The 12,297-nt window shown below is 41.5% G+C and overlaps 1 protein-coding gene across 4 annotated transcripts in view; it reads right to left on the bottom strand.

Moving 5' to 3' along the window:
• Positions 1-9,402: 9,402 nt before the first annotated feature.
• The window catches only part of urm1 (ubiquitin related modifier 1), a 14,370-nt gene continuing 11,475 nt past the window's right edge, over positions 9,403-12,297 (bottom strand). Inside the window, exons 3-6 of one of the 4 annotated variants that reach the window (XM_027006994.3) lie at positions 11,856-11,937; positions 10,520-10,568; positions 10,370-10,399; positions 9,403-9,875 (exon numbers count right to left, since the gene is read on the bottom strand). In XM_027006994.3, coding sequence (XP_026862795.1) covers positions 9,807-9,875; positions 10,370-10,399; positions 10,520-10,568; positions 11,856-11,937 — 230 coding nt within the window. In that variant the 3' untranslated portion in view covers positions 9,403-9,806. Of the gene's footprint in view, positions 9,876-9,899; positions 10,112-10,369; positions 10,400-10,519; positions 10,569-11,855; positions 11,938-12,297 lie in introns of those variants that run through there. The other 3 variants (XM_081702793.1, XM_035535199.2, XM_027006999.2) reach the window with 3 other exon arrangements.

Consider the following 12,297-nt stretch of genomic DNA (forward strand, 5'->3'; position numbering starts at 1 on the left):
TTCCTGTGAGGGGAAGAAGCTCACATGAAGTACAGATGACATTACCGGGGATAAACGCCCTCAAAAACACCACTATTTTCCTCATAAAGTGTTTTATTTAACCCTGAGATCAGCAGTAGTGTCCACCGCTCGAAGCCGGGTTGTGTGTGGACCTGCGGCAGAGACTCTGCGGAATCTCCCGGAAGACTCTATAGCCTAAGTAAGCGCTGTTTCTCTCCCTGTCCTAGTTACCTGGCAACCAGCCAGTCACAGTGAAAGAATTCCCGTGCTTCCCCCCCAGTGGAGGGGTGACAGGGCATAGAGAGGCTGCTCCAGGCTTTGCCGGCCGGCGGTTACCGAGGCCCTCAGAGTATGTATGCTGGTTTGGGATCAGCTCCCAGCTGACTGACAGTAATTGTATTTATTGGAATGTGAAAGACAAACACTGACCCCAAATCAGCACTTTCATGCTGGATAAGGTGACACACATGTTCTGGGCTTGTATTTGAAAAGGGCGTTTGAGTGGAGTACACCGGTATCAGCTGTCTGTGTGTCACTGCAGTTAGAAGAATGAGGGAGGGGGAGGCCAATGCAAGTCTGACCCTCTGATCAGCACCTGAGTTTGATAAATGGTCACTCACTTTTGGTTTTACCTGTCATGGGAAACTGGACGTTTATGAGTGAGGTTAAGGAAGGACTGGAACCATGAGGGGACTCTATTTTTCAGTTACACGAAAACCTGCAGCCACACACTTCATGTCATGTTTTAATGTTGTCATCAAATATTCAACATCTTAGTGTATCATTGTTCTCCCAGCACACATACGGAGGGTGTATAAACGGTCTAATTCAGCATTTATAAAACAAATGTATCAGACTGTTGTCCCAGCACACATACGGAGGGTGTATAAACTGTGTAATTCCGCACACACACCGAGGGTGCATAAACAGTATAATTCAGCACACACACAGAAGGTGTATAAACGGTATAATTCAGCATTCACATGGAAGGTGTATAAACGATCTAATACAGCATTTATAAAACAAATGTTATCATTTGTGTATGAGCCACGTTTCAGCTTTAAAAGCAAACAGCAGACTCTCTCCTCCAGTTAATGGAGATGAACAGTTTGCACCGTGTTTAGATTACATATATGGCGTGTGGTTTGTTGAAATGAAATTCTGGGGTAAGCAAGGAATCATTGTTTTTTACTAAGATTTTACTAAACCACTGAATAAAAATGTAACGTTTAGTTCAAACAAGTTTTCAGTTGCAAACATTTGAGAAAACATGTCCAATTGTATGTGTGCAAAGTGATTGCAAAGGCTGAAGTATGATTTCACACATTCCACAAGCCATGCTATTACTGATACAAACTGTTAAAAACTATTAGCATTATAGATTCTCCATGAAGTCATAAATACAATGAAATAGATCAATGAAGAGGGCATCCAGGGACTTACTTTTCAGCGGTTTTCCCTATTCCACCAAGGCAGATACTCCATACCTTGTATGGATTGCACTTAGGGAAAGAAAATATATAATACCATTTTGTTGTAATAAAGCCAATGGCAAAACATGACAAATATAGTATATGGATAAAGTTAGTGAGAGTATTTATTAAAAACTATATTGAGTTTAGCCAAACATAACTTATATCTGACAATCTCACTTTTCACAGATCTATATACAAACCGCAGTCTCTTATCTTATCTCTACTCCCCATTTGGTTAATTCCATTAATGATTTCATACTGATCTGCTGGAATCTCCGATATAACATACTGAAAGCCAACCAGTACAGGTTGTGTTAGATCTTGCTAGTGATGCACTGCAATCCCACAGATGTTGAGGAAGCCAGATCCAATCAGTTTCTCAGTTTAAGCAGTCCAGCAGAGCTGCCTTTATCCAGGAGAGACTTATGGCAGGATTCCCCCTGAACTATTGTGTGTCTTCCCCCCTCTGTTCCTCTGTGGGGCCGTTTCATTGCCTGCCCTGTGGATCTGGCCTCCTGTTCCCCACTGCTCCTTTCAGCCCCTGGGTTAAACATTTATCCATGAATGAAACAGAGTGGGAAGGCTGGAGACGTCTACCTCTCTCTCTCTCTCTCTCTCTCTCTCTCTCTCTCTCTCTCTCTCTCTCTCTCTCTCTCTCTCTCTCTCTCTCTCTCTCTCTCTCTCTCTCTCTCTCTCTCTCTCTCTCTCTCTCTCTCTCTCTCTCTCTCCGTGTGCATGACTTCACAAGATCTTCCTCAGTAGGGCTTATCCAACTTGCGGCTGAGATTAGCGTCTTTGTATGTATGCACATGGTTAAAAACAACAATTAAATTAGGCTATGCTTTAAAACCTGACGCGCTGTAGCATATATGCCATTAATGACTGAAAAAAATGTGATTATAAAATTTTGATTTCTAATATTTTTATTATAAAACGAGCGCTGAACATTTTAATTAGGCACATTGTATTGCATCTGTTAGTTGTGCTTAATTAAGACTGTCGGTATGTCGCAAATTTACTCTAAAAATAAAAACAGCGTAATTTGAGCTAACGTAATTAAGTGTTAAAAACTGCAGTGTGCAAACATGCAAGGCAGCATGATTCAACAGCGGAGGCAGACCTACTGCACCAGAGTAACGCGGCTAATTATGGCTCGCCTCGAGATTCCCGCTCTTGAGACGCTCGCGAAGGCGCGCGTGAAAAGGCGGCAGCAGGGACACTCTTTCTCGCTCCAAATGAGCAATGAATTGCGGGCGGGCATGACACCCCGCGGAAAAGAAGAGAAGGTTAACTCGCCTGCTTCAGAGAGACGGATGAAAGGATGAAACGGTTTCACTTTAAGAGGGAGGGGCGGGACCCAGGAGGCGGGCTTTAGCCAATGATTCATTAGGAGAGAAGTGACAGCGCGACAGTCCTCCAGCGCGCGCGGACGATGCCGCGGTGACGTGCTAAGGCACGCGGTAATTCTTCCTGCAGAAGGGATGGAAGTACCTGATTCCCCTTTCCGTCCGTTTACACCTGTACTCCAGTACTTGTGTGGCCCTAAGTAGCAAATCATTGCAAAGTACATTTGCGCTATAACTTTAAAGATACTGTCATATGCACCTGTTTTTGAACGGCACTCACTAGAGACTGCATGGGTTATTTCAATTCATTGTAAAGTATTTAGCACTGCACTAGCTTATATAACCCTAATCATTTTAAATCAAAACGTACCACAAACATTCAGAACGGACTGTTGTTTATTTCCCTTTAGCCAGCAAGTGTAAGGTTGACTGTCTTAGCTCAGATGCCCCAGTCGGTTTATCAGGACACATCGTAATCATTTGCTGCTATAATTCTTTCGAACATTTTTTGTCACCGTTGCCAAACAGCATGGTATATAATACCAGCATGGTACATAGGATCAGTCCAGACCAGATCGTTTTCTTGTAAAAAAACATTTTCCCCACAAACTGCCAACATCACCCTACAGTGGTATAGCCGTGTGAGGGAGATTTCAGATAGCTAGGCCTAAAGGCCAGTCAGCAATACTGCATTCCATTCTGTATACAACAAGCAGACTACACAAGTGACAGATTATTCGTTTATCGTGAAACCTACAAATGTAATAATAAACAAACAATACCCATCAAGTTGTCAAAAATGTATTTATTATCATTATTATTATATAAATACAAATTATAATATAATAATAATAATAATAATAATAATAATAATAATAATAATAATGATATTACGAAACGTTTGTTTATAAAGGTGTACCGTAACATTTGTTACTGATTCTAGTTAAAGGTTGTAACTAGATGACTTTTCTAACGGCTGACATGCTGACATGTTTTAGTAGTCTGAAATCATTCCGAGCGTGCGTCTTAAACGTAAGTGCCAGAAACAAACGTCATGCAGTTCTGACAGTACGTTTTGGCGCTGAATAAACAGTGTACGGATTGTAATCACTTTCGGGGGGAGAAAATGGGGCTGTTGTGTCTTTAAGAGGCTGCTGGTCCCTCGCTCGCAGCTGCTGGCTTGCGTGCAATAGGAGACAGTGGAGATTCATTACTTCAACAGTACAATGGACATTTATCACCCCATGGTGTTATTCAAATCCAGTACCAAGCGAAGATCATCCCCAGTCCCTTTCGCCCTCCGTCGTGGCAACACCGGTATTGTTATGGGAGTCCAAGAAAAACCCACAGAGGAACGAGGGAGCCAGTGCCATTCCGCAAGAACCGTCCCATCCAGGCATTGCTAGGGGTGTGCGACCTACCCAAAGCCTCCTGCTTAGGTTTTTTAACCATTTTCGCTGCGTGCACAGAGTGAGGATACAGCGCACGTCGTGGGAACGGACGCGGAGCGCGCAGGAATGAACGTTTTCGTTTTGCACCTCTTGCTTTATAGTAACGCCGTAACAAGATGCTTTTTACTGCGCATTAGTGTCTCATTTAAGTATATATTCCAGAAGACTGACTGGAAACGGTTTTGGGTTTTTTGTTTAGTTTTTGGTCCTTGAAAATACCAAAGGAAACATCTCCCGTTTGCCCGATGACGCGGTGTGGAACTACACGAATGTGCGCCCTTACAGGTGCAGAAATGGCGAAGCATGACTCTTTGATCAACACTCCGGACTTTAGAAAGCTTAGAAGCTGAGTTTGCCCTTTTAACTTGCCTATTTTCACTCTGATATGATTTGATGAGTTACTGATTAGAAACTGTGTGGAATATAAATGAAGGCTATTCATAGCAGGTGCCCAAAAAGATTAGTGATAACTACAACTAACTTTACTTTGTATTTTCCAACGCTTTAACAAGGATGTTTAGAAGCCTATGCGCCGGCCTGGAGGTTCCATAACTGTAAAACTAACGTTTGCTTAGTTGATTTATTTCGTTTCAGTAGGACAATTTCGACAGGCCTATTCAGTTATTTAATGTGTTAAAAGTATAGAATTTGTCGTCATTGTACGACAGTCTAGTTCGATTCCAATGACCTCAACTTTTGGGCGGCATTTCTTACCCATTTATATTCGAAGATCTCGAGTTATGATATTACAGAGCAAATAAGTTGCATTTTACGCGGCTTTATTTTGTTACTAGTCGTTACAATGACAAGCAGCTAACACGATGAACTTTTAACCTTTGTTACTTTAAAAAGAGAAATAGAATGGACGTAGAAGACATGGAATAAATATGTCAGAGACGAATGTTTAACTTAATTTGTCAAAAAAACAAAAACAAACAACACACACAAAAAAAAAACTGAACATAATATGCTTACATCCGCGTAAGTACATTCTTGGATTTTCTATGCTATTTTCGTATCACCTTGCAATATGCTGGAGCACGTTATTTGTGCGATTGTTCCAATTGTGTATTTTTTTTAAAAGAAGAGTCGCCTTTAGGAGTCCCAGAAATTGATTGTCCAAACGCAATTCTTGTAAAATGTAAATTCAAACCAAGAATTGTGCCTGGACATCTGTTGCTGGAGATTCAACTACATCTCCGTTCTGAGGAAATCCAGACTTGTCTTTAGCCGTTGCTCCGTACTAAATAGACTATTCATGTTCTCTAAATGTCTTTGGTAAAATGACCGACATATTGTTTGAAATTCACATCATTTGATTTACGTTTTATTTATGAAGTAATTAAGGTAATATAAAAATAAAATTAAGATTTATTCTGAAAATCTTTCCGTTTCATGCATTTCTATTTCTGTACACTTTCATAGTAGAAATCTAATACTGTGCATATGATGAACTGCATAATCAGAGAAAAGAATGATTAAATAATCGGATTATTTAAGCAAATATTGATTGTTTCCAATCATGTTCAGGAACTACATCGTAAAGAGGCCGTTAACTTATAGAAATGCTAAACAACGTGGCGCTAAATTATAGCCTGCACACACGCTGCGAGTTAAGATTTAGGCCTACTGCGTGTAACGCTGCAAGACCAAAAGTGGTGCATGTTATTAGTGCATGGTAGGTAACTGCATGAGCCATCTTTCAGCATAATACTACGTGGTGAAAAACTTATTGATACTGGATTATCTAAAACGTCATTTTTTTCGAGCACTCTGCTACTTTATCATACCATGTTCATACTCGTCCAATTGTTGGAAATTGTTTAACTGAGCAATTTGTTCAATTTTGTGCAATTTATTTTAGACAAAATTATTTGGTATAAACAACGCATAAAGCAAAAGGACGTGCATCGTCTAGGTGTGTAATTCTGTTGGGTTTCGTGCATTAAAATTTAGGCCTGTCGAAAAAGTCGTAGTGTCCCTTACGATTCATCTTTAAAGTTTCACTGGAACAAGGGCATGTGGAATTACTGTAGGCCTAACTACATTTCATAATCCTGTTTAATACAGTCGATTGGTTGTACCAATAACTATAAACACCACTACAGCTAAATTCAATAAATTGCAAAATAAACTATACTGAGTTTTGGTGACGTATTGCAGAAGTGGCGTTTGGAGGGGGTGGCTGGAGGGGGGGGTCTTCTTAATGACGCTGGGAGGCACCGATTTGGCCTTTCGCTCTCACCACGTGCGTATCACTGGTAAACTGCTGGCGCAACCATGTTCAGCAGGCCTTATTCTAGCATTAGGACATTTCTTTTCATTAGACACTTCTTTACAATCAGTCTATCAATAAATAAATGAAACACGTGAACAAATATTATTTTACATTTTTATCGTCGTAATCATAGACATTAATCTTCGATTGTAGTTAGGTTATTCAAACGAAAGCATAACAACTTGGCATTGAAGAAGATGGCATGAGATAAAATTAAAATACAAACGTGGGCAATTAGACTGCTGAATTTATACATATATACAAACATGCTTCCTCCTTCACACTGTGGAATTATTAACATGAAGATCTGAAGATCGCATTTGCGAATAATAGCGGTGAAGTCATCCTGTGATGATAACACAAGAAAACCTGATCCAAAAAACTCTAAAATACCCAACAAAAGAGGGTTAGTCTTTAATAGTCTTGGGAATCGGTCTCTACCAATTTGTTTCGTCTGATATCATTGCAAAGACATTATTTGTTGTAATCTTGTAATCATCAACTACTGTTGAATGGAAAGTATGACTATGACCACTTTCATTGCTTCACAGTTCAACACCAGTGTATTCCCTGGTCCACTGAGAAACGGCAGTCAAATCAGTCCAGACTTTGCACAACTAAAAGTCAACGAATTCATGTTTGCTGGTTCTTGGTACGTTCTTTATAGCATAGTTTAACTATTTCATAAAACAAAATGTTGAATTTGAAGATTATGACTACAAATAATGCGCTAACGCAATAGTTAGTCCACATCTACTATTGCTCTTACTGACGGTGCACCGTTAACGGTCAGCTCTGACCGTTACGAGCGTCCGCCAACGGAAGCCATTGGCGACAAACGTAAAAAGATCACCATTTGTGTAACCCAAAACTGGGATAGTCCTCTAATGGGGTCTAACTGTTTTTGAAGCACAAAACATATACTAATCTTCGACCTTATCATTATTTACTATTTTATCATTCTATATTTGTACTTTGATCGTCCTCGTAGTTAGTCGCCTTGTGTCTTTATTGTGTTTTTTGTCAATTTATAAATATTGCATGTTATGAACGTTATTTTCTTTGCATGAAATACAATATAATGACAAATTTTAGGCTAAACATAAGGCATTCGAAATTAAGGAGAGAATATAGCAGACGTTTGCAGAGAGAAGTAGGTGGAGAAGCACGTTGGACTAATTATAGTTTAGCCTTTGCACTGCTAAAACGTATGTCCTATATAAACTGTGTCTCTGGTACGCCTGTGCAATCTCCGTAGTCCACACTAAATAACACGCACCTACCAACTTGTATTTGTTGGCTAAGCGGATTTATTCAGTTCACTTTTCAAATGAAGAAAACAACCTTAAGAATGTGCAACATGCCCCCGCCCCCAACCAAATCGCTGCATGGTTAGGTCTACTTATTGTGTTGTAGCCTACAATCCATGAGATAATTTACAAGCATGTCTGGGGTTTTTAAATATCGTTCTCAATTAGCTTGGCTGGGACAAAACGTATTGCTGTGTTTTCCGTGCTCATGTTTCAAGGTTGTAGCAGTTTGTTCCCCAGACAGCAGGACGTGAAGTGCACATCAGCAGCCAATGTAAGCTGTAAATGTAGCCTGCAGACTAAAACAGCAGGGCGCGCGCGGCAGGTGCATACCTGAGTGGCGCTCGAGCGTCTGACGCTATACGCTGCAGGGTTAAAATACAGTAGCCCGGCTTGCCCGCACGAGCAGAATTCAAAAGCTTATAGACTTGCCTGCGGGACACTTTATAGCTTTTGATATACAGATGTACATTGTGGGCTTAGCAGGGCTGTTCTCAGATCGTCTAATGTGCTACCCCAGTTACGGCGGAGAGGGAAGAGTGTGTACGATCTGTATCGGCTCCAAGAAAACGCCTCGGCATAGAGCAGTACAAGTGTAGCGGGATAGAACCACACCTGAAAAAGACAACGTGATTGGCAATTAACTCCATCGTAAGCGGATAACCATGAATATGCAACGTATAACTGCTTTTATGCACTGGATTGGTGTCATTTGGGCTCTCTGGTTCTCCTAATATCCAGTAGTCCTCAACGTACGAAACGCGCTTTTACTGCTACCTGAAGAGCCAGTGGCGGGTAAACGGTCACGTAAGAAAGACATTTACTCTCAAATACTCCGATTTTCCCCCATCTTGGATACACATTTAAAATGTACTTTTCAGGTACATTAGGAACCGTAAGGGCCGACCGCATATTTTAACTCTTGACCTCGATTCAGGTCACACCACGGGAAAACGAGTATTTAGCCTACTCCTCTTGGCCCTGAAACCGCGCCAGACACACCGCTCAAACACGAACATGGCCTTTTCCTTCTTCCTCGGACTCATTAGCATTTGGATTATCGTTAGGCTACTATTATTATACCGTTTTCCGCTGCAAATCCAGTGATCAGCAGAGAGCTTTTTGGTCGCGAGGGGGATCCTAGAGGTTACCCTAATGAATATTTCAGACGAACGCCAGGACAGGCAAATAAGGGAAATGAGAGAGATATTCATGGTAAAAATGTAAAATGACTGAACGCAGTCTGCAGAAAAGAAGAGGTTGTGTCCTCAATTCAAAGTATGGGGCAAAGTGCGAGTACAAAGCGGCGTAGAGCTGCAATGACCAAGACGCTAGTATGTCCCAAGAAAAAGGGAGCGTATGATAAGAGCTCCACAAATCCAGCAAACTCGGGGCTATAAGACAAACGAGCTGAACAGTATTAGACATGAGGCTCCAAAATGAACCCGCAGTGACGGACATTTGAAGCCTCTACAGCTATACCCTTCAAAACAATCCCCTTTCTATATCAGTAAGCAGGCAAATTGGTAAGCATACCCAAAAAATTATTTATTTATTTATTTATTTAAAAGCAAACGGTGACAATGTACTTAAACAGTAATCATACATATCTCTTGGTATGTTAAACACTAACTAAATAATAATGATAATTCTGCCTTTGACATGAGAGTGATAGGCAGTCAAAGTCTCTGGAGAATCCATCTGGACACTGGCTAGACAGAATGACCTCTTGAGCGTGGCCAGTCTGACCCCATCCATCTAATCCAGGCAGGCAGAGGGTTAAAGTGGAAGCTGTTCGGGGTCGAAACCACACTCCAGCAAAGTTCCATACCATTGGGTTAAAATTCAGAACAAGTCAAGATCGGCTTGTAGGATTGGGTTAGATGGAGCAGTGTGTAGAGCGTAAAGTCATACGCATGTGTGAGCTTAGCATCCTTTGGAGACGGTTAACCTCCATGAAGTGTGGAAATGAACACTACGTTGTCCTGGTCCTGCAGCTGGTACTCCAGCTCACCCTGCAAAGGACATTAAACACACACACCCCATGAAAATGCTATGATTTCTAGTTATTTACTGAAAAAACAAAACAAAACAACCCCCCCCAGACATTAACACACACACACAAACATACACACAAACACGCACGCACGCACACACACACACACACAAACCACCACAATCACCTTAAATGGTCCAAACCTAATATTCCTACAAAAGGGTTGAAAAAGAAAAGCACTTGTTTTAATGTTTACTGTGCAAGAAAAGACAGAAACAGAAGGAGAGATCATGTTAAAAGCAATTACAGATTTGATTTATGTAAAGCCATAAAGGAGATGCTCGATCCAAACAGACATTCAACTTTAAATCAGTGCTTGATTTGTGAGTTTTGGTCATCATTGACAGTTTTCAAGACATTGACTTTTTCCTCATTGATTGTGTTTCTTTAAATTACAAGCTGATGCCAATACGTGTTTTCCTGAAAGGGCCACCCAGCACAGCCTTTACACACCAGATGAATGGAGAAGAATCTGCCAACCAACTGAAAATGAAAAAGTCATTAAAAAAGAGAAAGTGGAGTGATTGAGGAGGTATAAATACACACACACACGTACACACACACACACACACACACACACATACACACACACACACAACTCACCATCAGCTCCCAGTCTGCGTCATTGATCAGTACGAGAATACCAGGTCTCCTGTGTAAGGGAAACGGAGAGGCTCGTTTAGCTGATACGGTCAGCAGTGATAACAGCGACACAAAGACGCTCCCAGACAATACAGAAGGAACTCCAATAGAGACACACAAAGAGAAAGAAAAGTCATGATTCCTCGGAAGTATGCAACCCTGTACTGGCACGTTTAACAGATGTGAGGAAACATGTATAAATGCAGATATCACACACACACAGGCCATCACACTTATTATTCTACCATAACATTCAGATGTAACATCAATGTTTAAACTAACAGGAAATATTTATTACTTCACTATATTTCCCAGTGCAATCACTATTCCTGCAATTAAAAATAATTGAAATACATATAAAACAACCATTTCACTGCATGGTGGAGATATACAATACAAACACCCCACAGCTGTTGAAACACGTTAAATTTAAAGCGATTTGATGTTCTCTCAAGTGTATTGTATGAAAAAAAAAAAATCCACACACGCGCGTCCGCACACACACAGTCTGAAAGGCGTCACATCCCCGAGTTGTTCATGGAAGTGTTAATAACAGATTGCACTTTCCATCAACTAGGAGAGGCGTAGGAACAGCCGGAGATCACGCAGCAGCCTATAGCGGGAGCCGCACCTCTACTGCTGCACTGGGTTAAAGGACATATTTGGGAATTGTTGCTGCATTGGGTTAAAGACAAATTTGGGAATTGCATCTCCTTTGCATTTGCTTACAATGAAACATTAAATATACTAAATCAACCACACACAACAGCTGCAAGCTGTATGTATGTAAATATGTTTATATAATTTGTTTATAGTCATGCAAACAAACAAATGAAAAAAAATCATAAACACAGTGATAAATATAATCCAAATCACTGAATGCTAAAACAACACAAATTTGATAATAATCCTACTAATACTGTGCTCACACATGAACTATCTACAAATCCGCTTAAAAAATAAAAGTAAAAACCACGGCTTCACTGAAGCTGTTGTTCTGCTGTGCCATATCTATCAAAGGACCGCCAACCCTCAGAGGGTAAATAACATGGTTAACACCTCCTTACTGAAAGCAAACCCATGCATTTGGAATGTGTTATATTTCTTGAGTAAATGTGTGTCTCTATGTTTCCACAACAACTGCTTTCCTCTGTGTGTGTGTGTGTGTGTGTGTGTGTGTGTGTGTGTGTGTACTTACACGGCGTCACCCTGCACAAACAGCTCAGGCCTCTCCTTCAGTAGGTTCCCTCTGCATGTGTGTGTGTGTGTGTGTGTGTGTGTGTGTGTGTGTACTCACACGGAGTCACCCTGCACAAACAGCTCAGGCCTCTCCTTCAGTAGGTTCCCTCGTATCCAGACCAGCAGCTGCTTCATGTCCCCTGCAAGAGCGCCAACAGGGAGTCAAAGGTTAGAGGTCAGAGTTCAGAGAGCCAGCCCCACGGTCGAAGTGGCGCGACAGGGCCTTGGTCGGGCGCGAGGCTGCGAAAACCGTGTGACGCCCCGGCAGCGCCAGTGATGTCTGAATACTCTAAACCTGACCCTGAATACCCTGACCCTAACCCGGAACACATCCTTCTGGTGAAAACGAGAGGCTTTTGACCGCAGCAGTGCCTGCCCAGCGACTTTAAGGCAGCATCCACACCGGCCCGGTTCCATGGAGGAGCAGAGAGATGACCGACGGGGACAAACCCAATACCCTCACATCTCAAATAAGGCGAAGGACGCGCGGAAGCCTACGC

The sequence above is a fragment of the Electrophorus electricus genome, chromosome 19, assembly GCF_041902795.1.
Source record: "Electrophorus electricus isolate QZ-2024a chromosome 19, ASM4190279v1, whole genome shotgun sequence".
Classification (NCBI taxonomy): Eukaryota; Metazoa; Chordata; class Actinopteri; order Gymnotiformes; family Gymnotidae; genus Electrophorus; species Electrophorus electricus.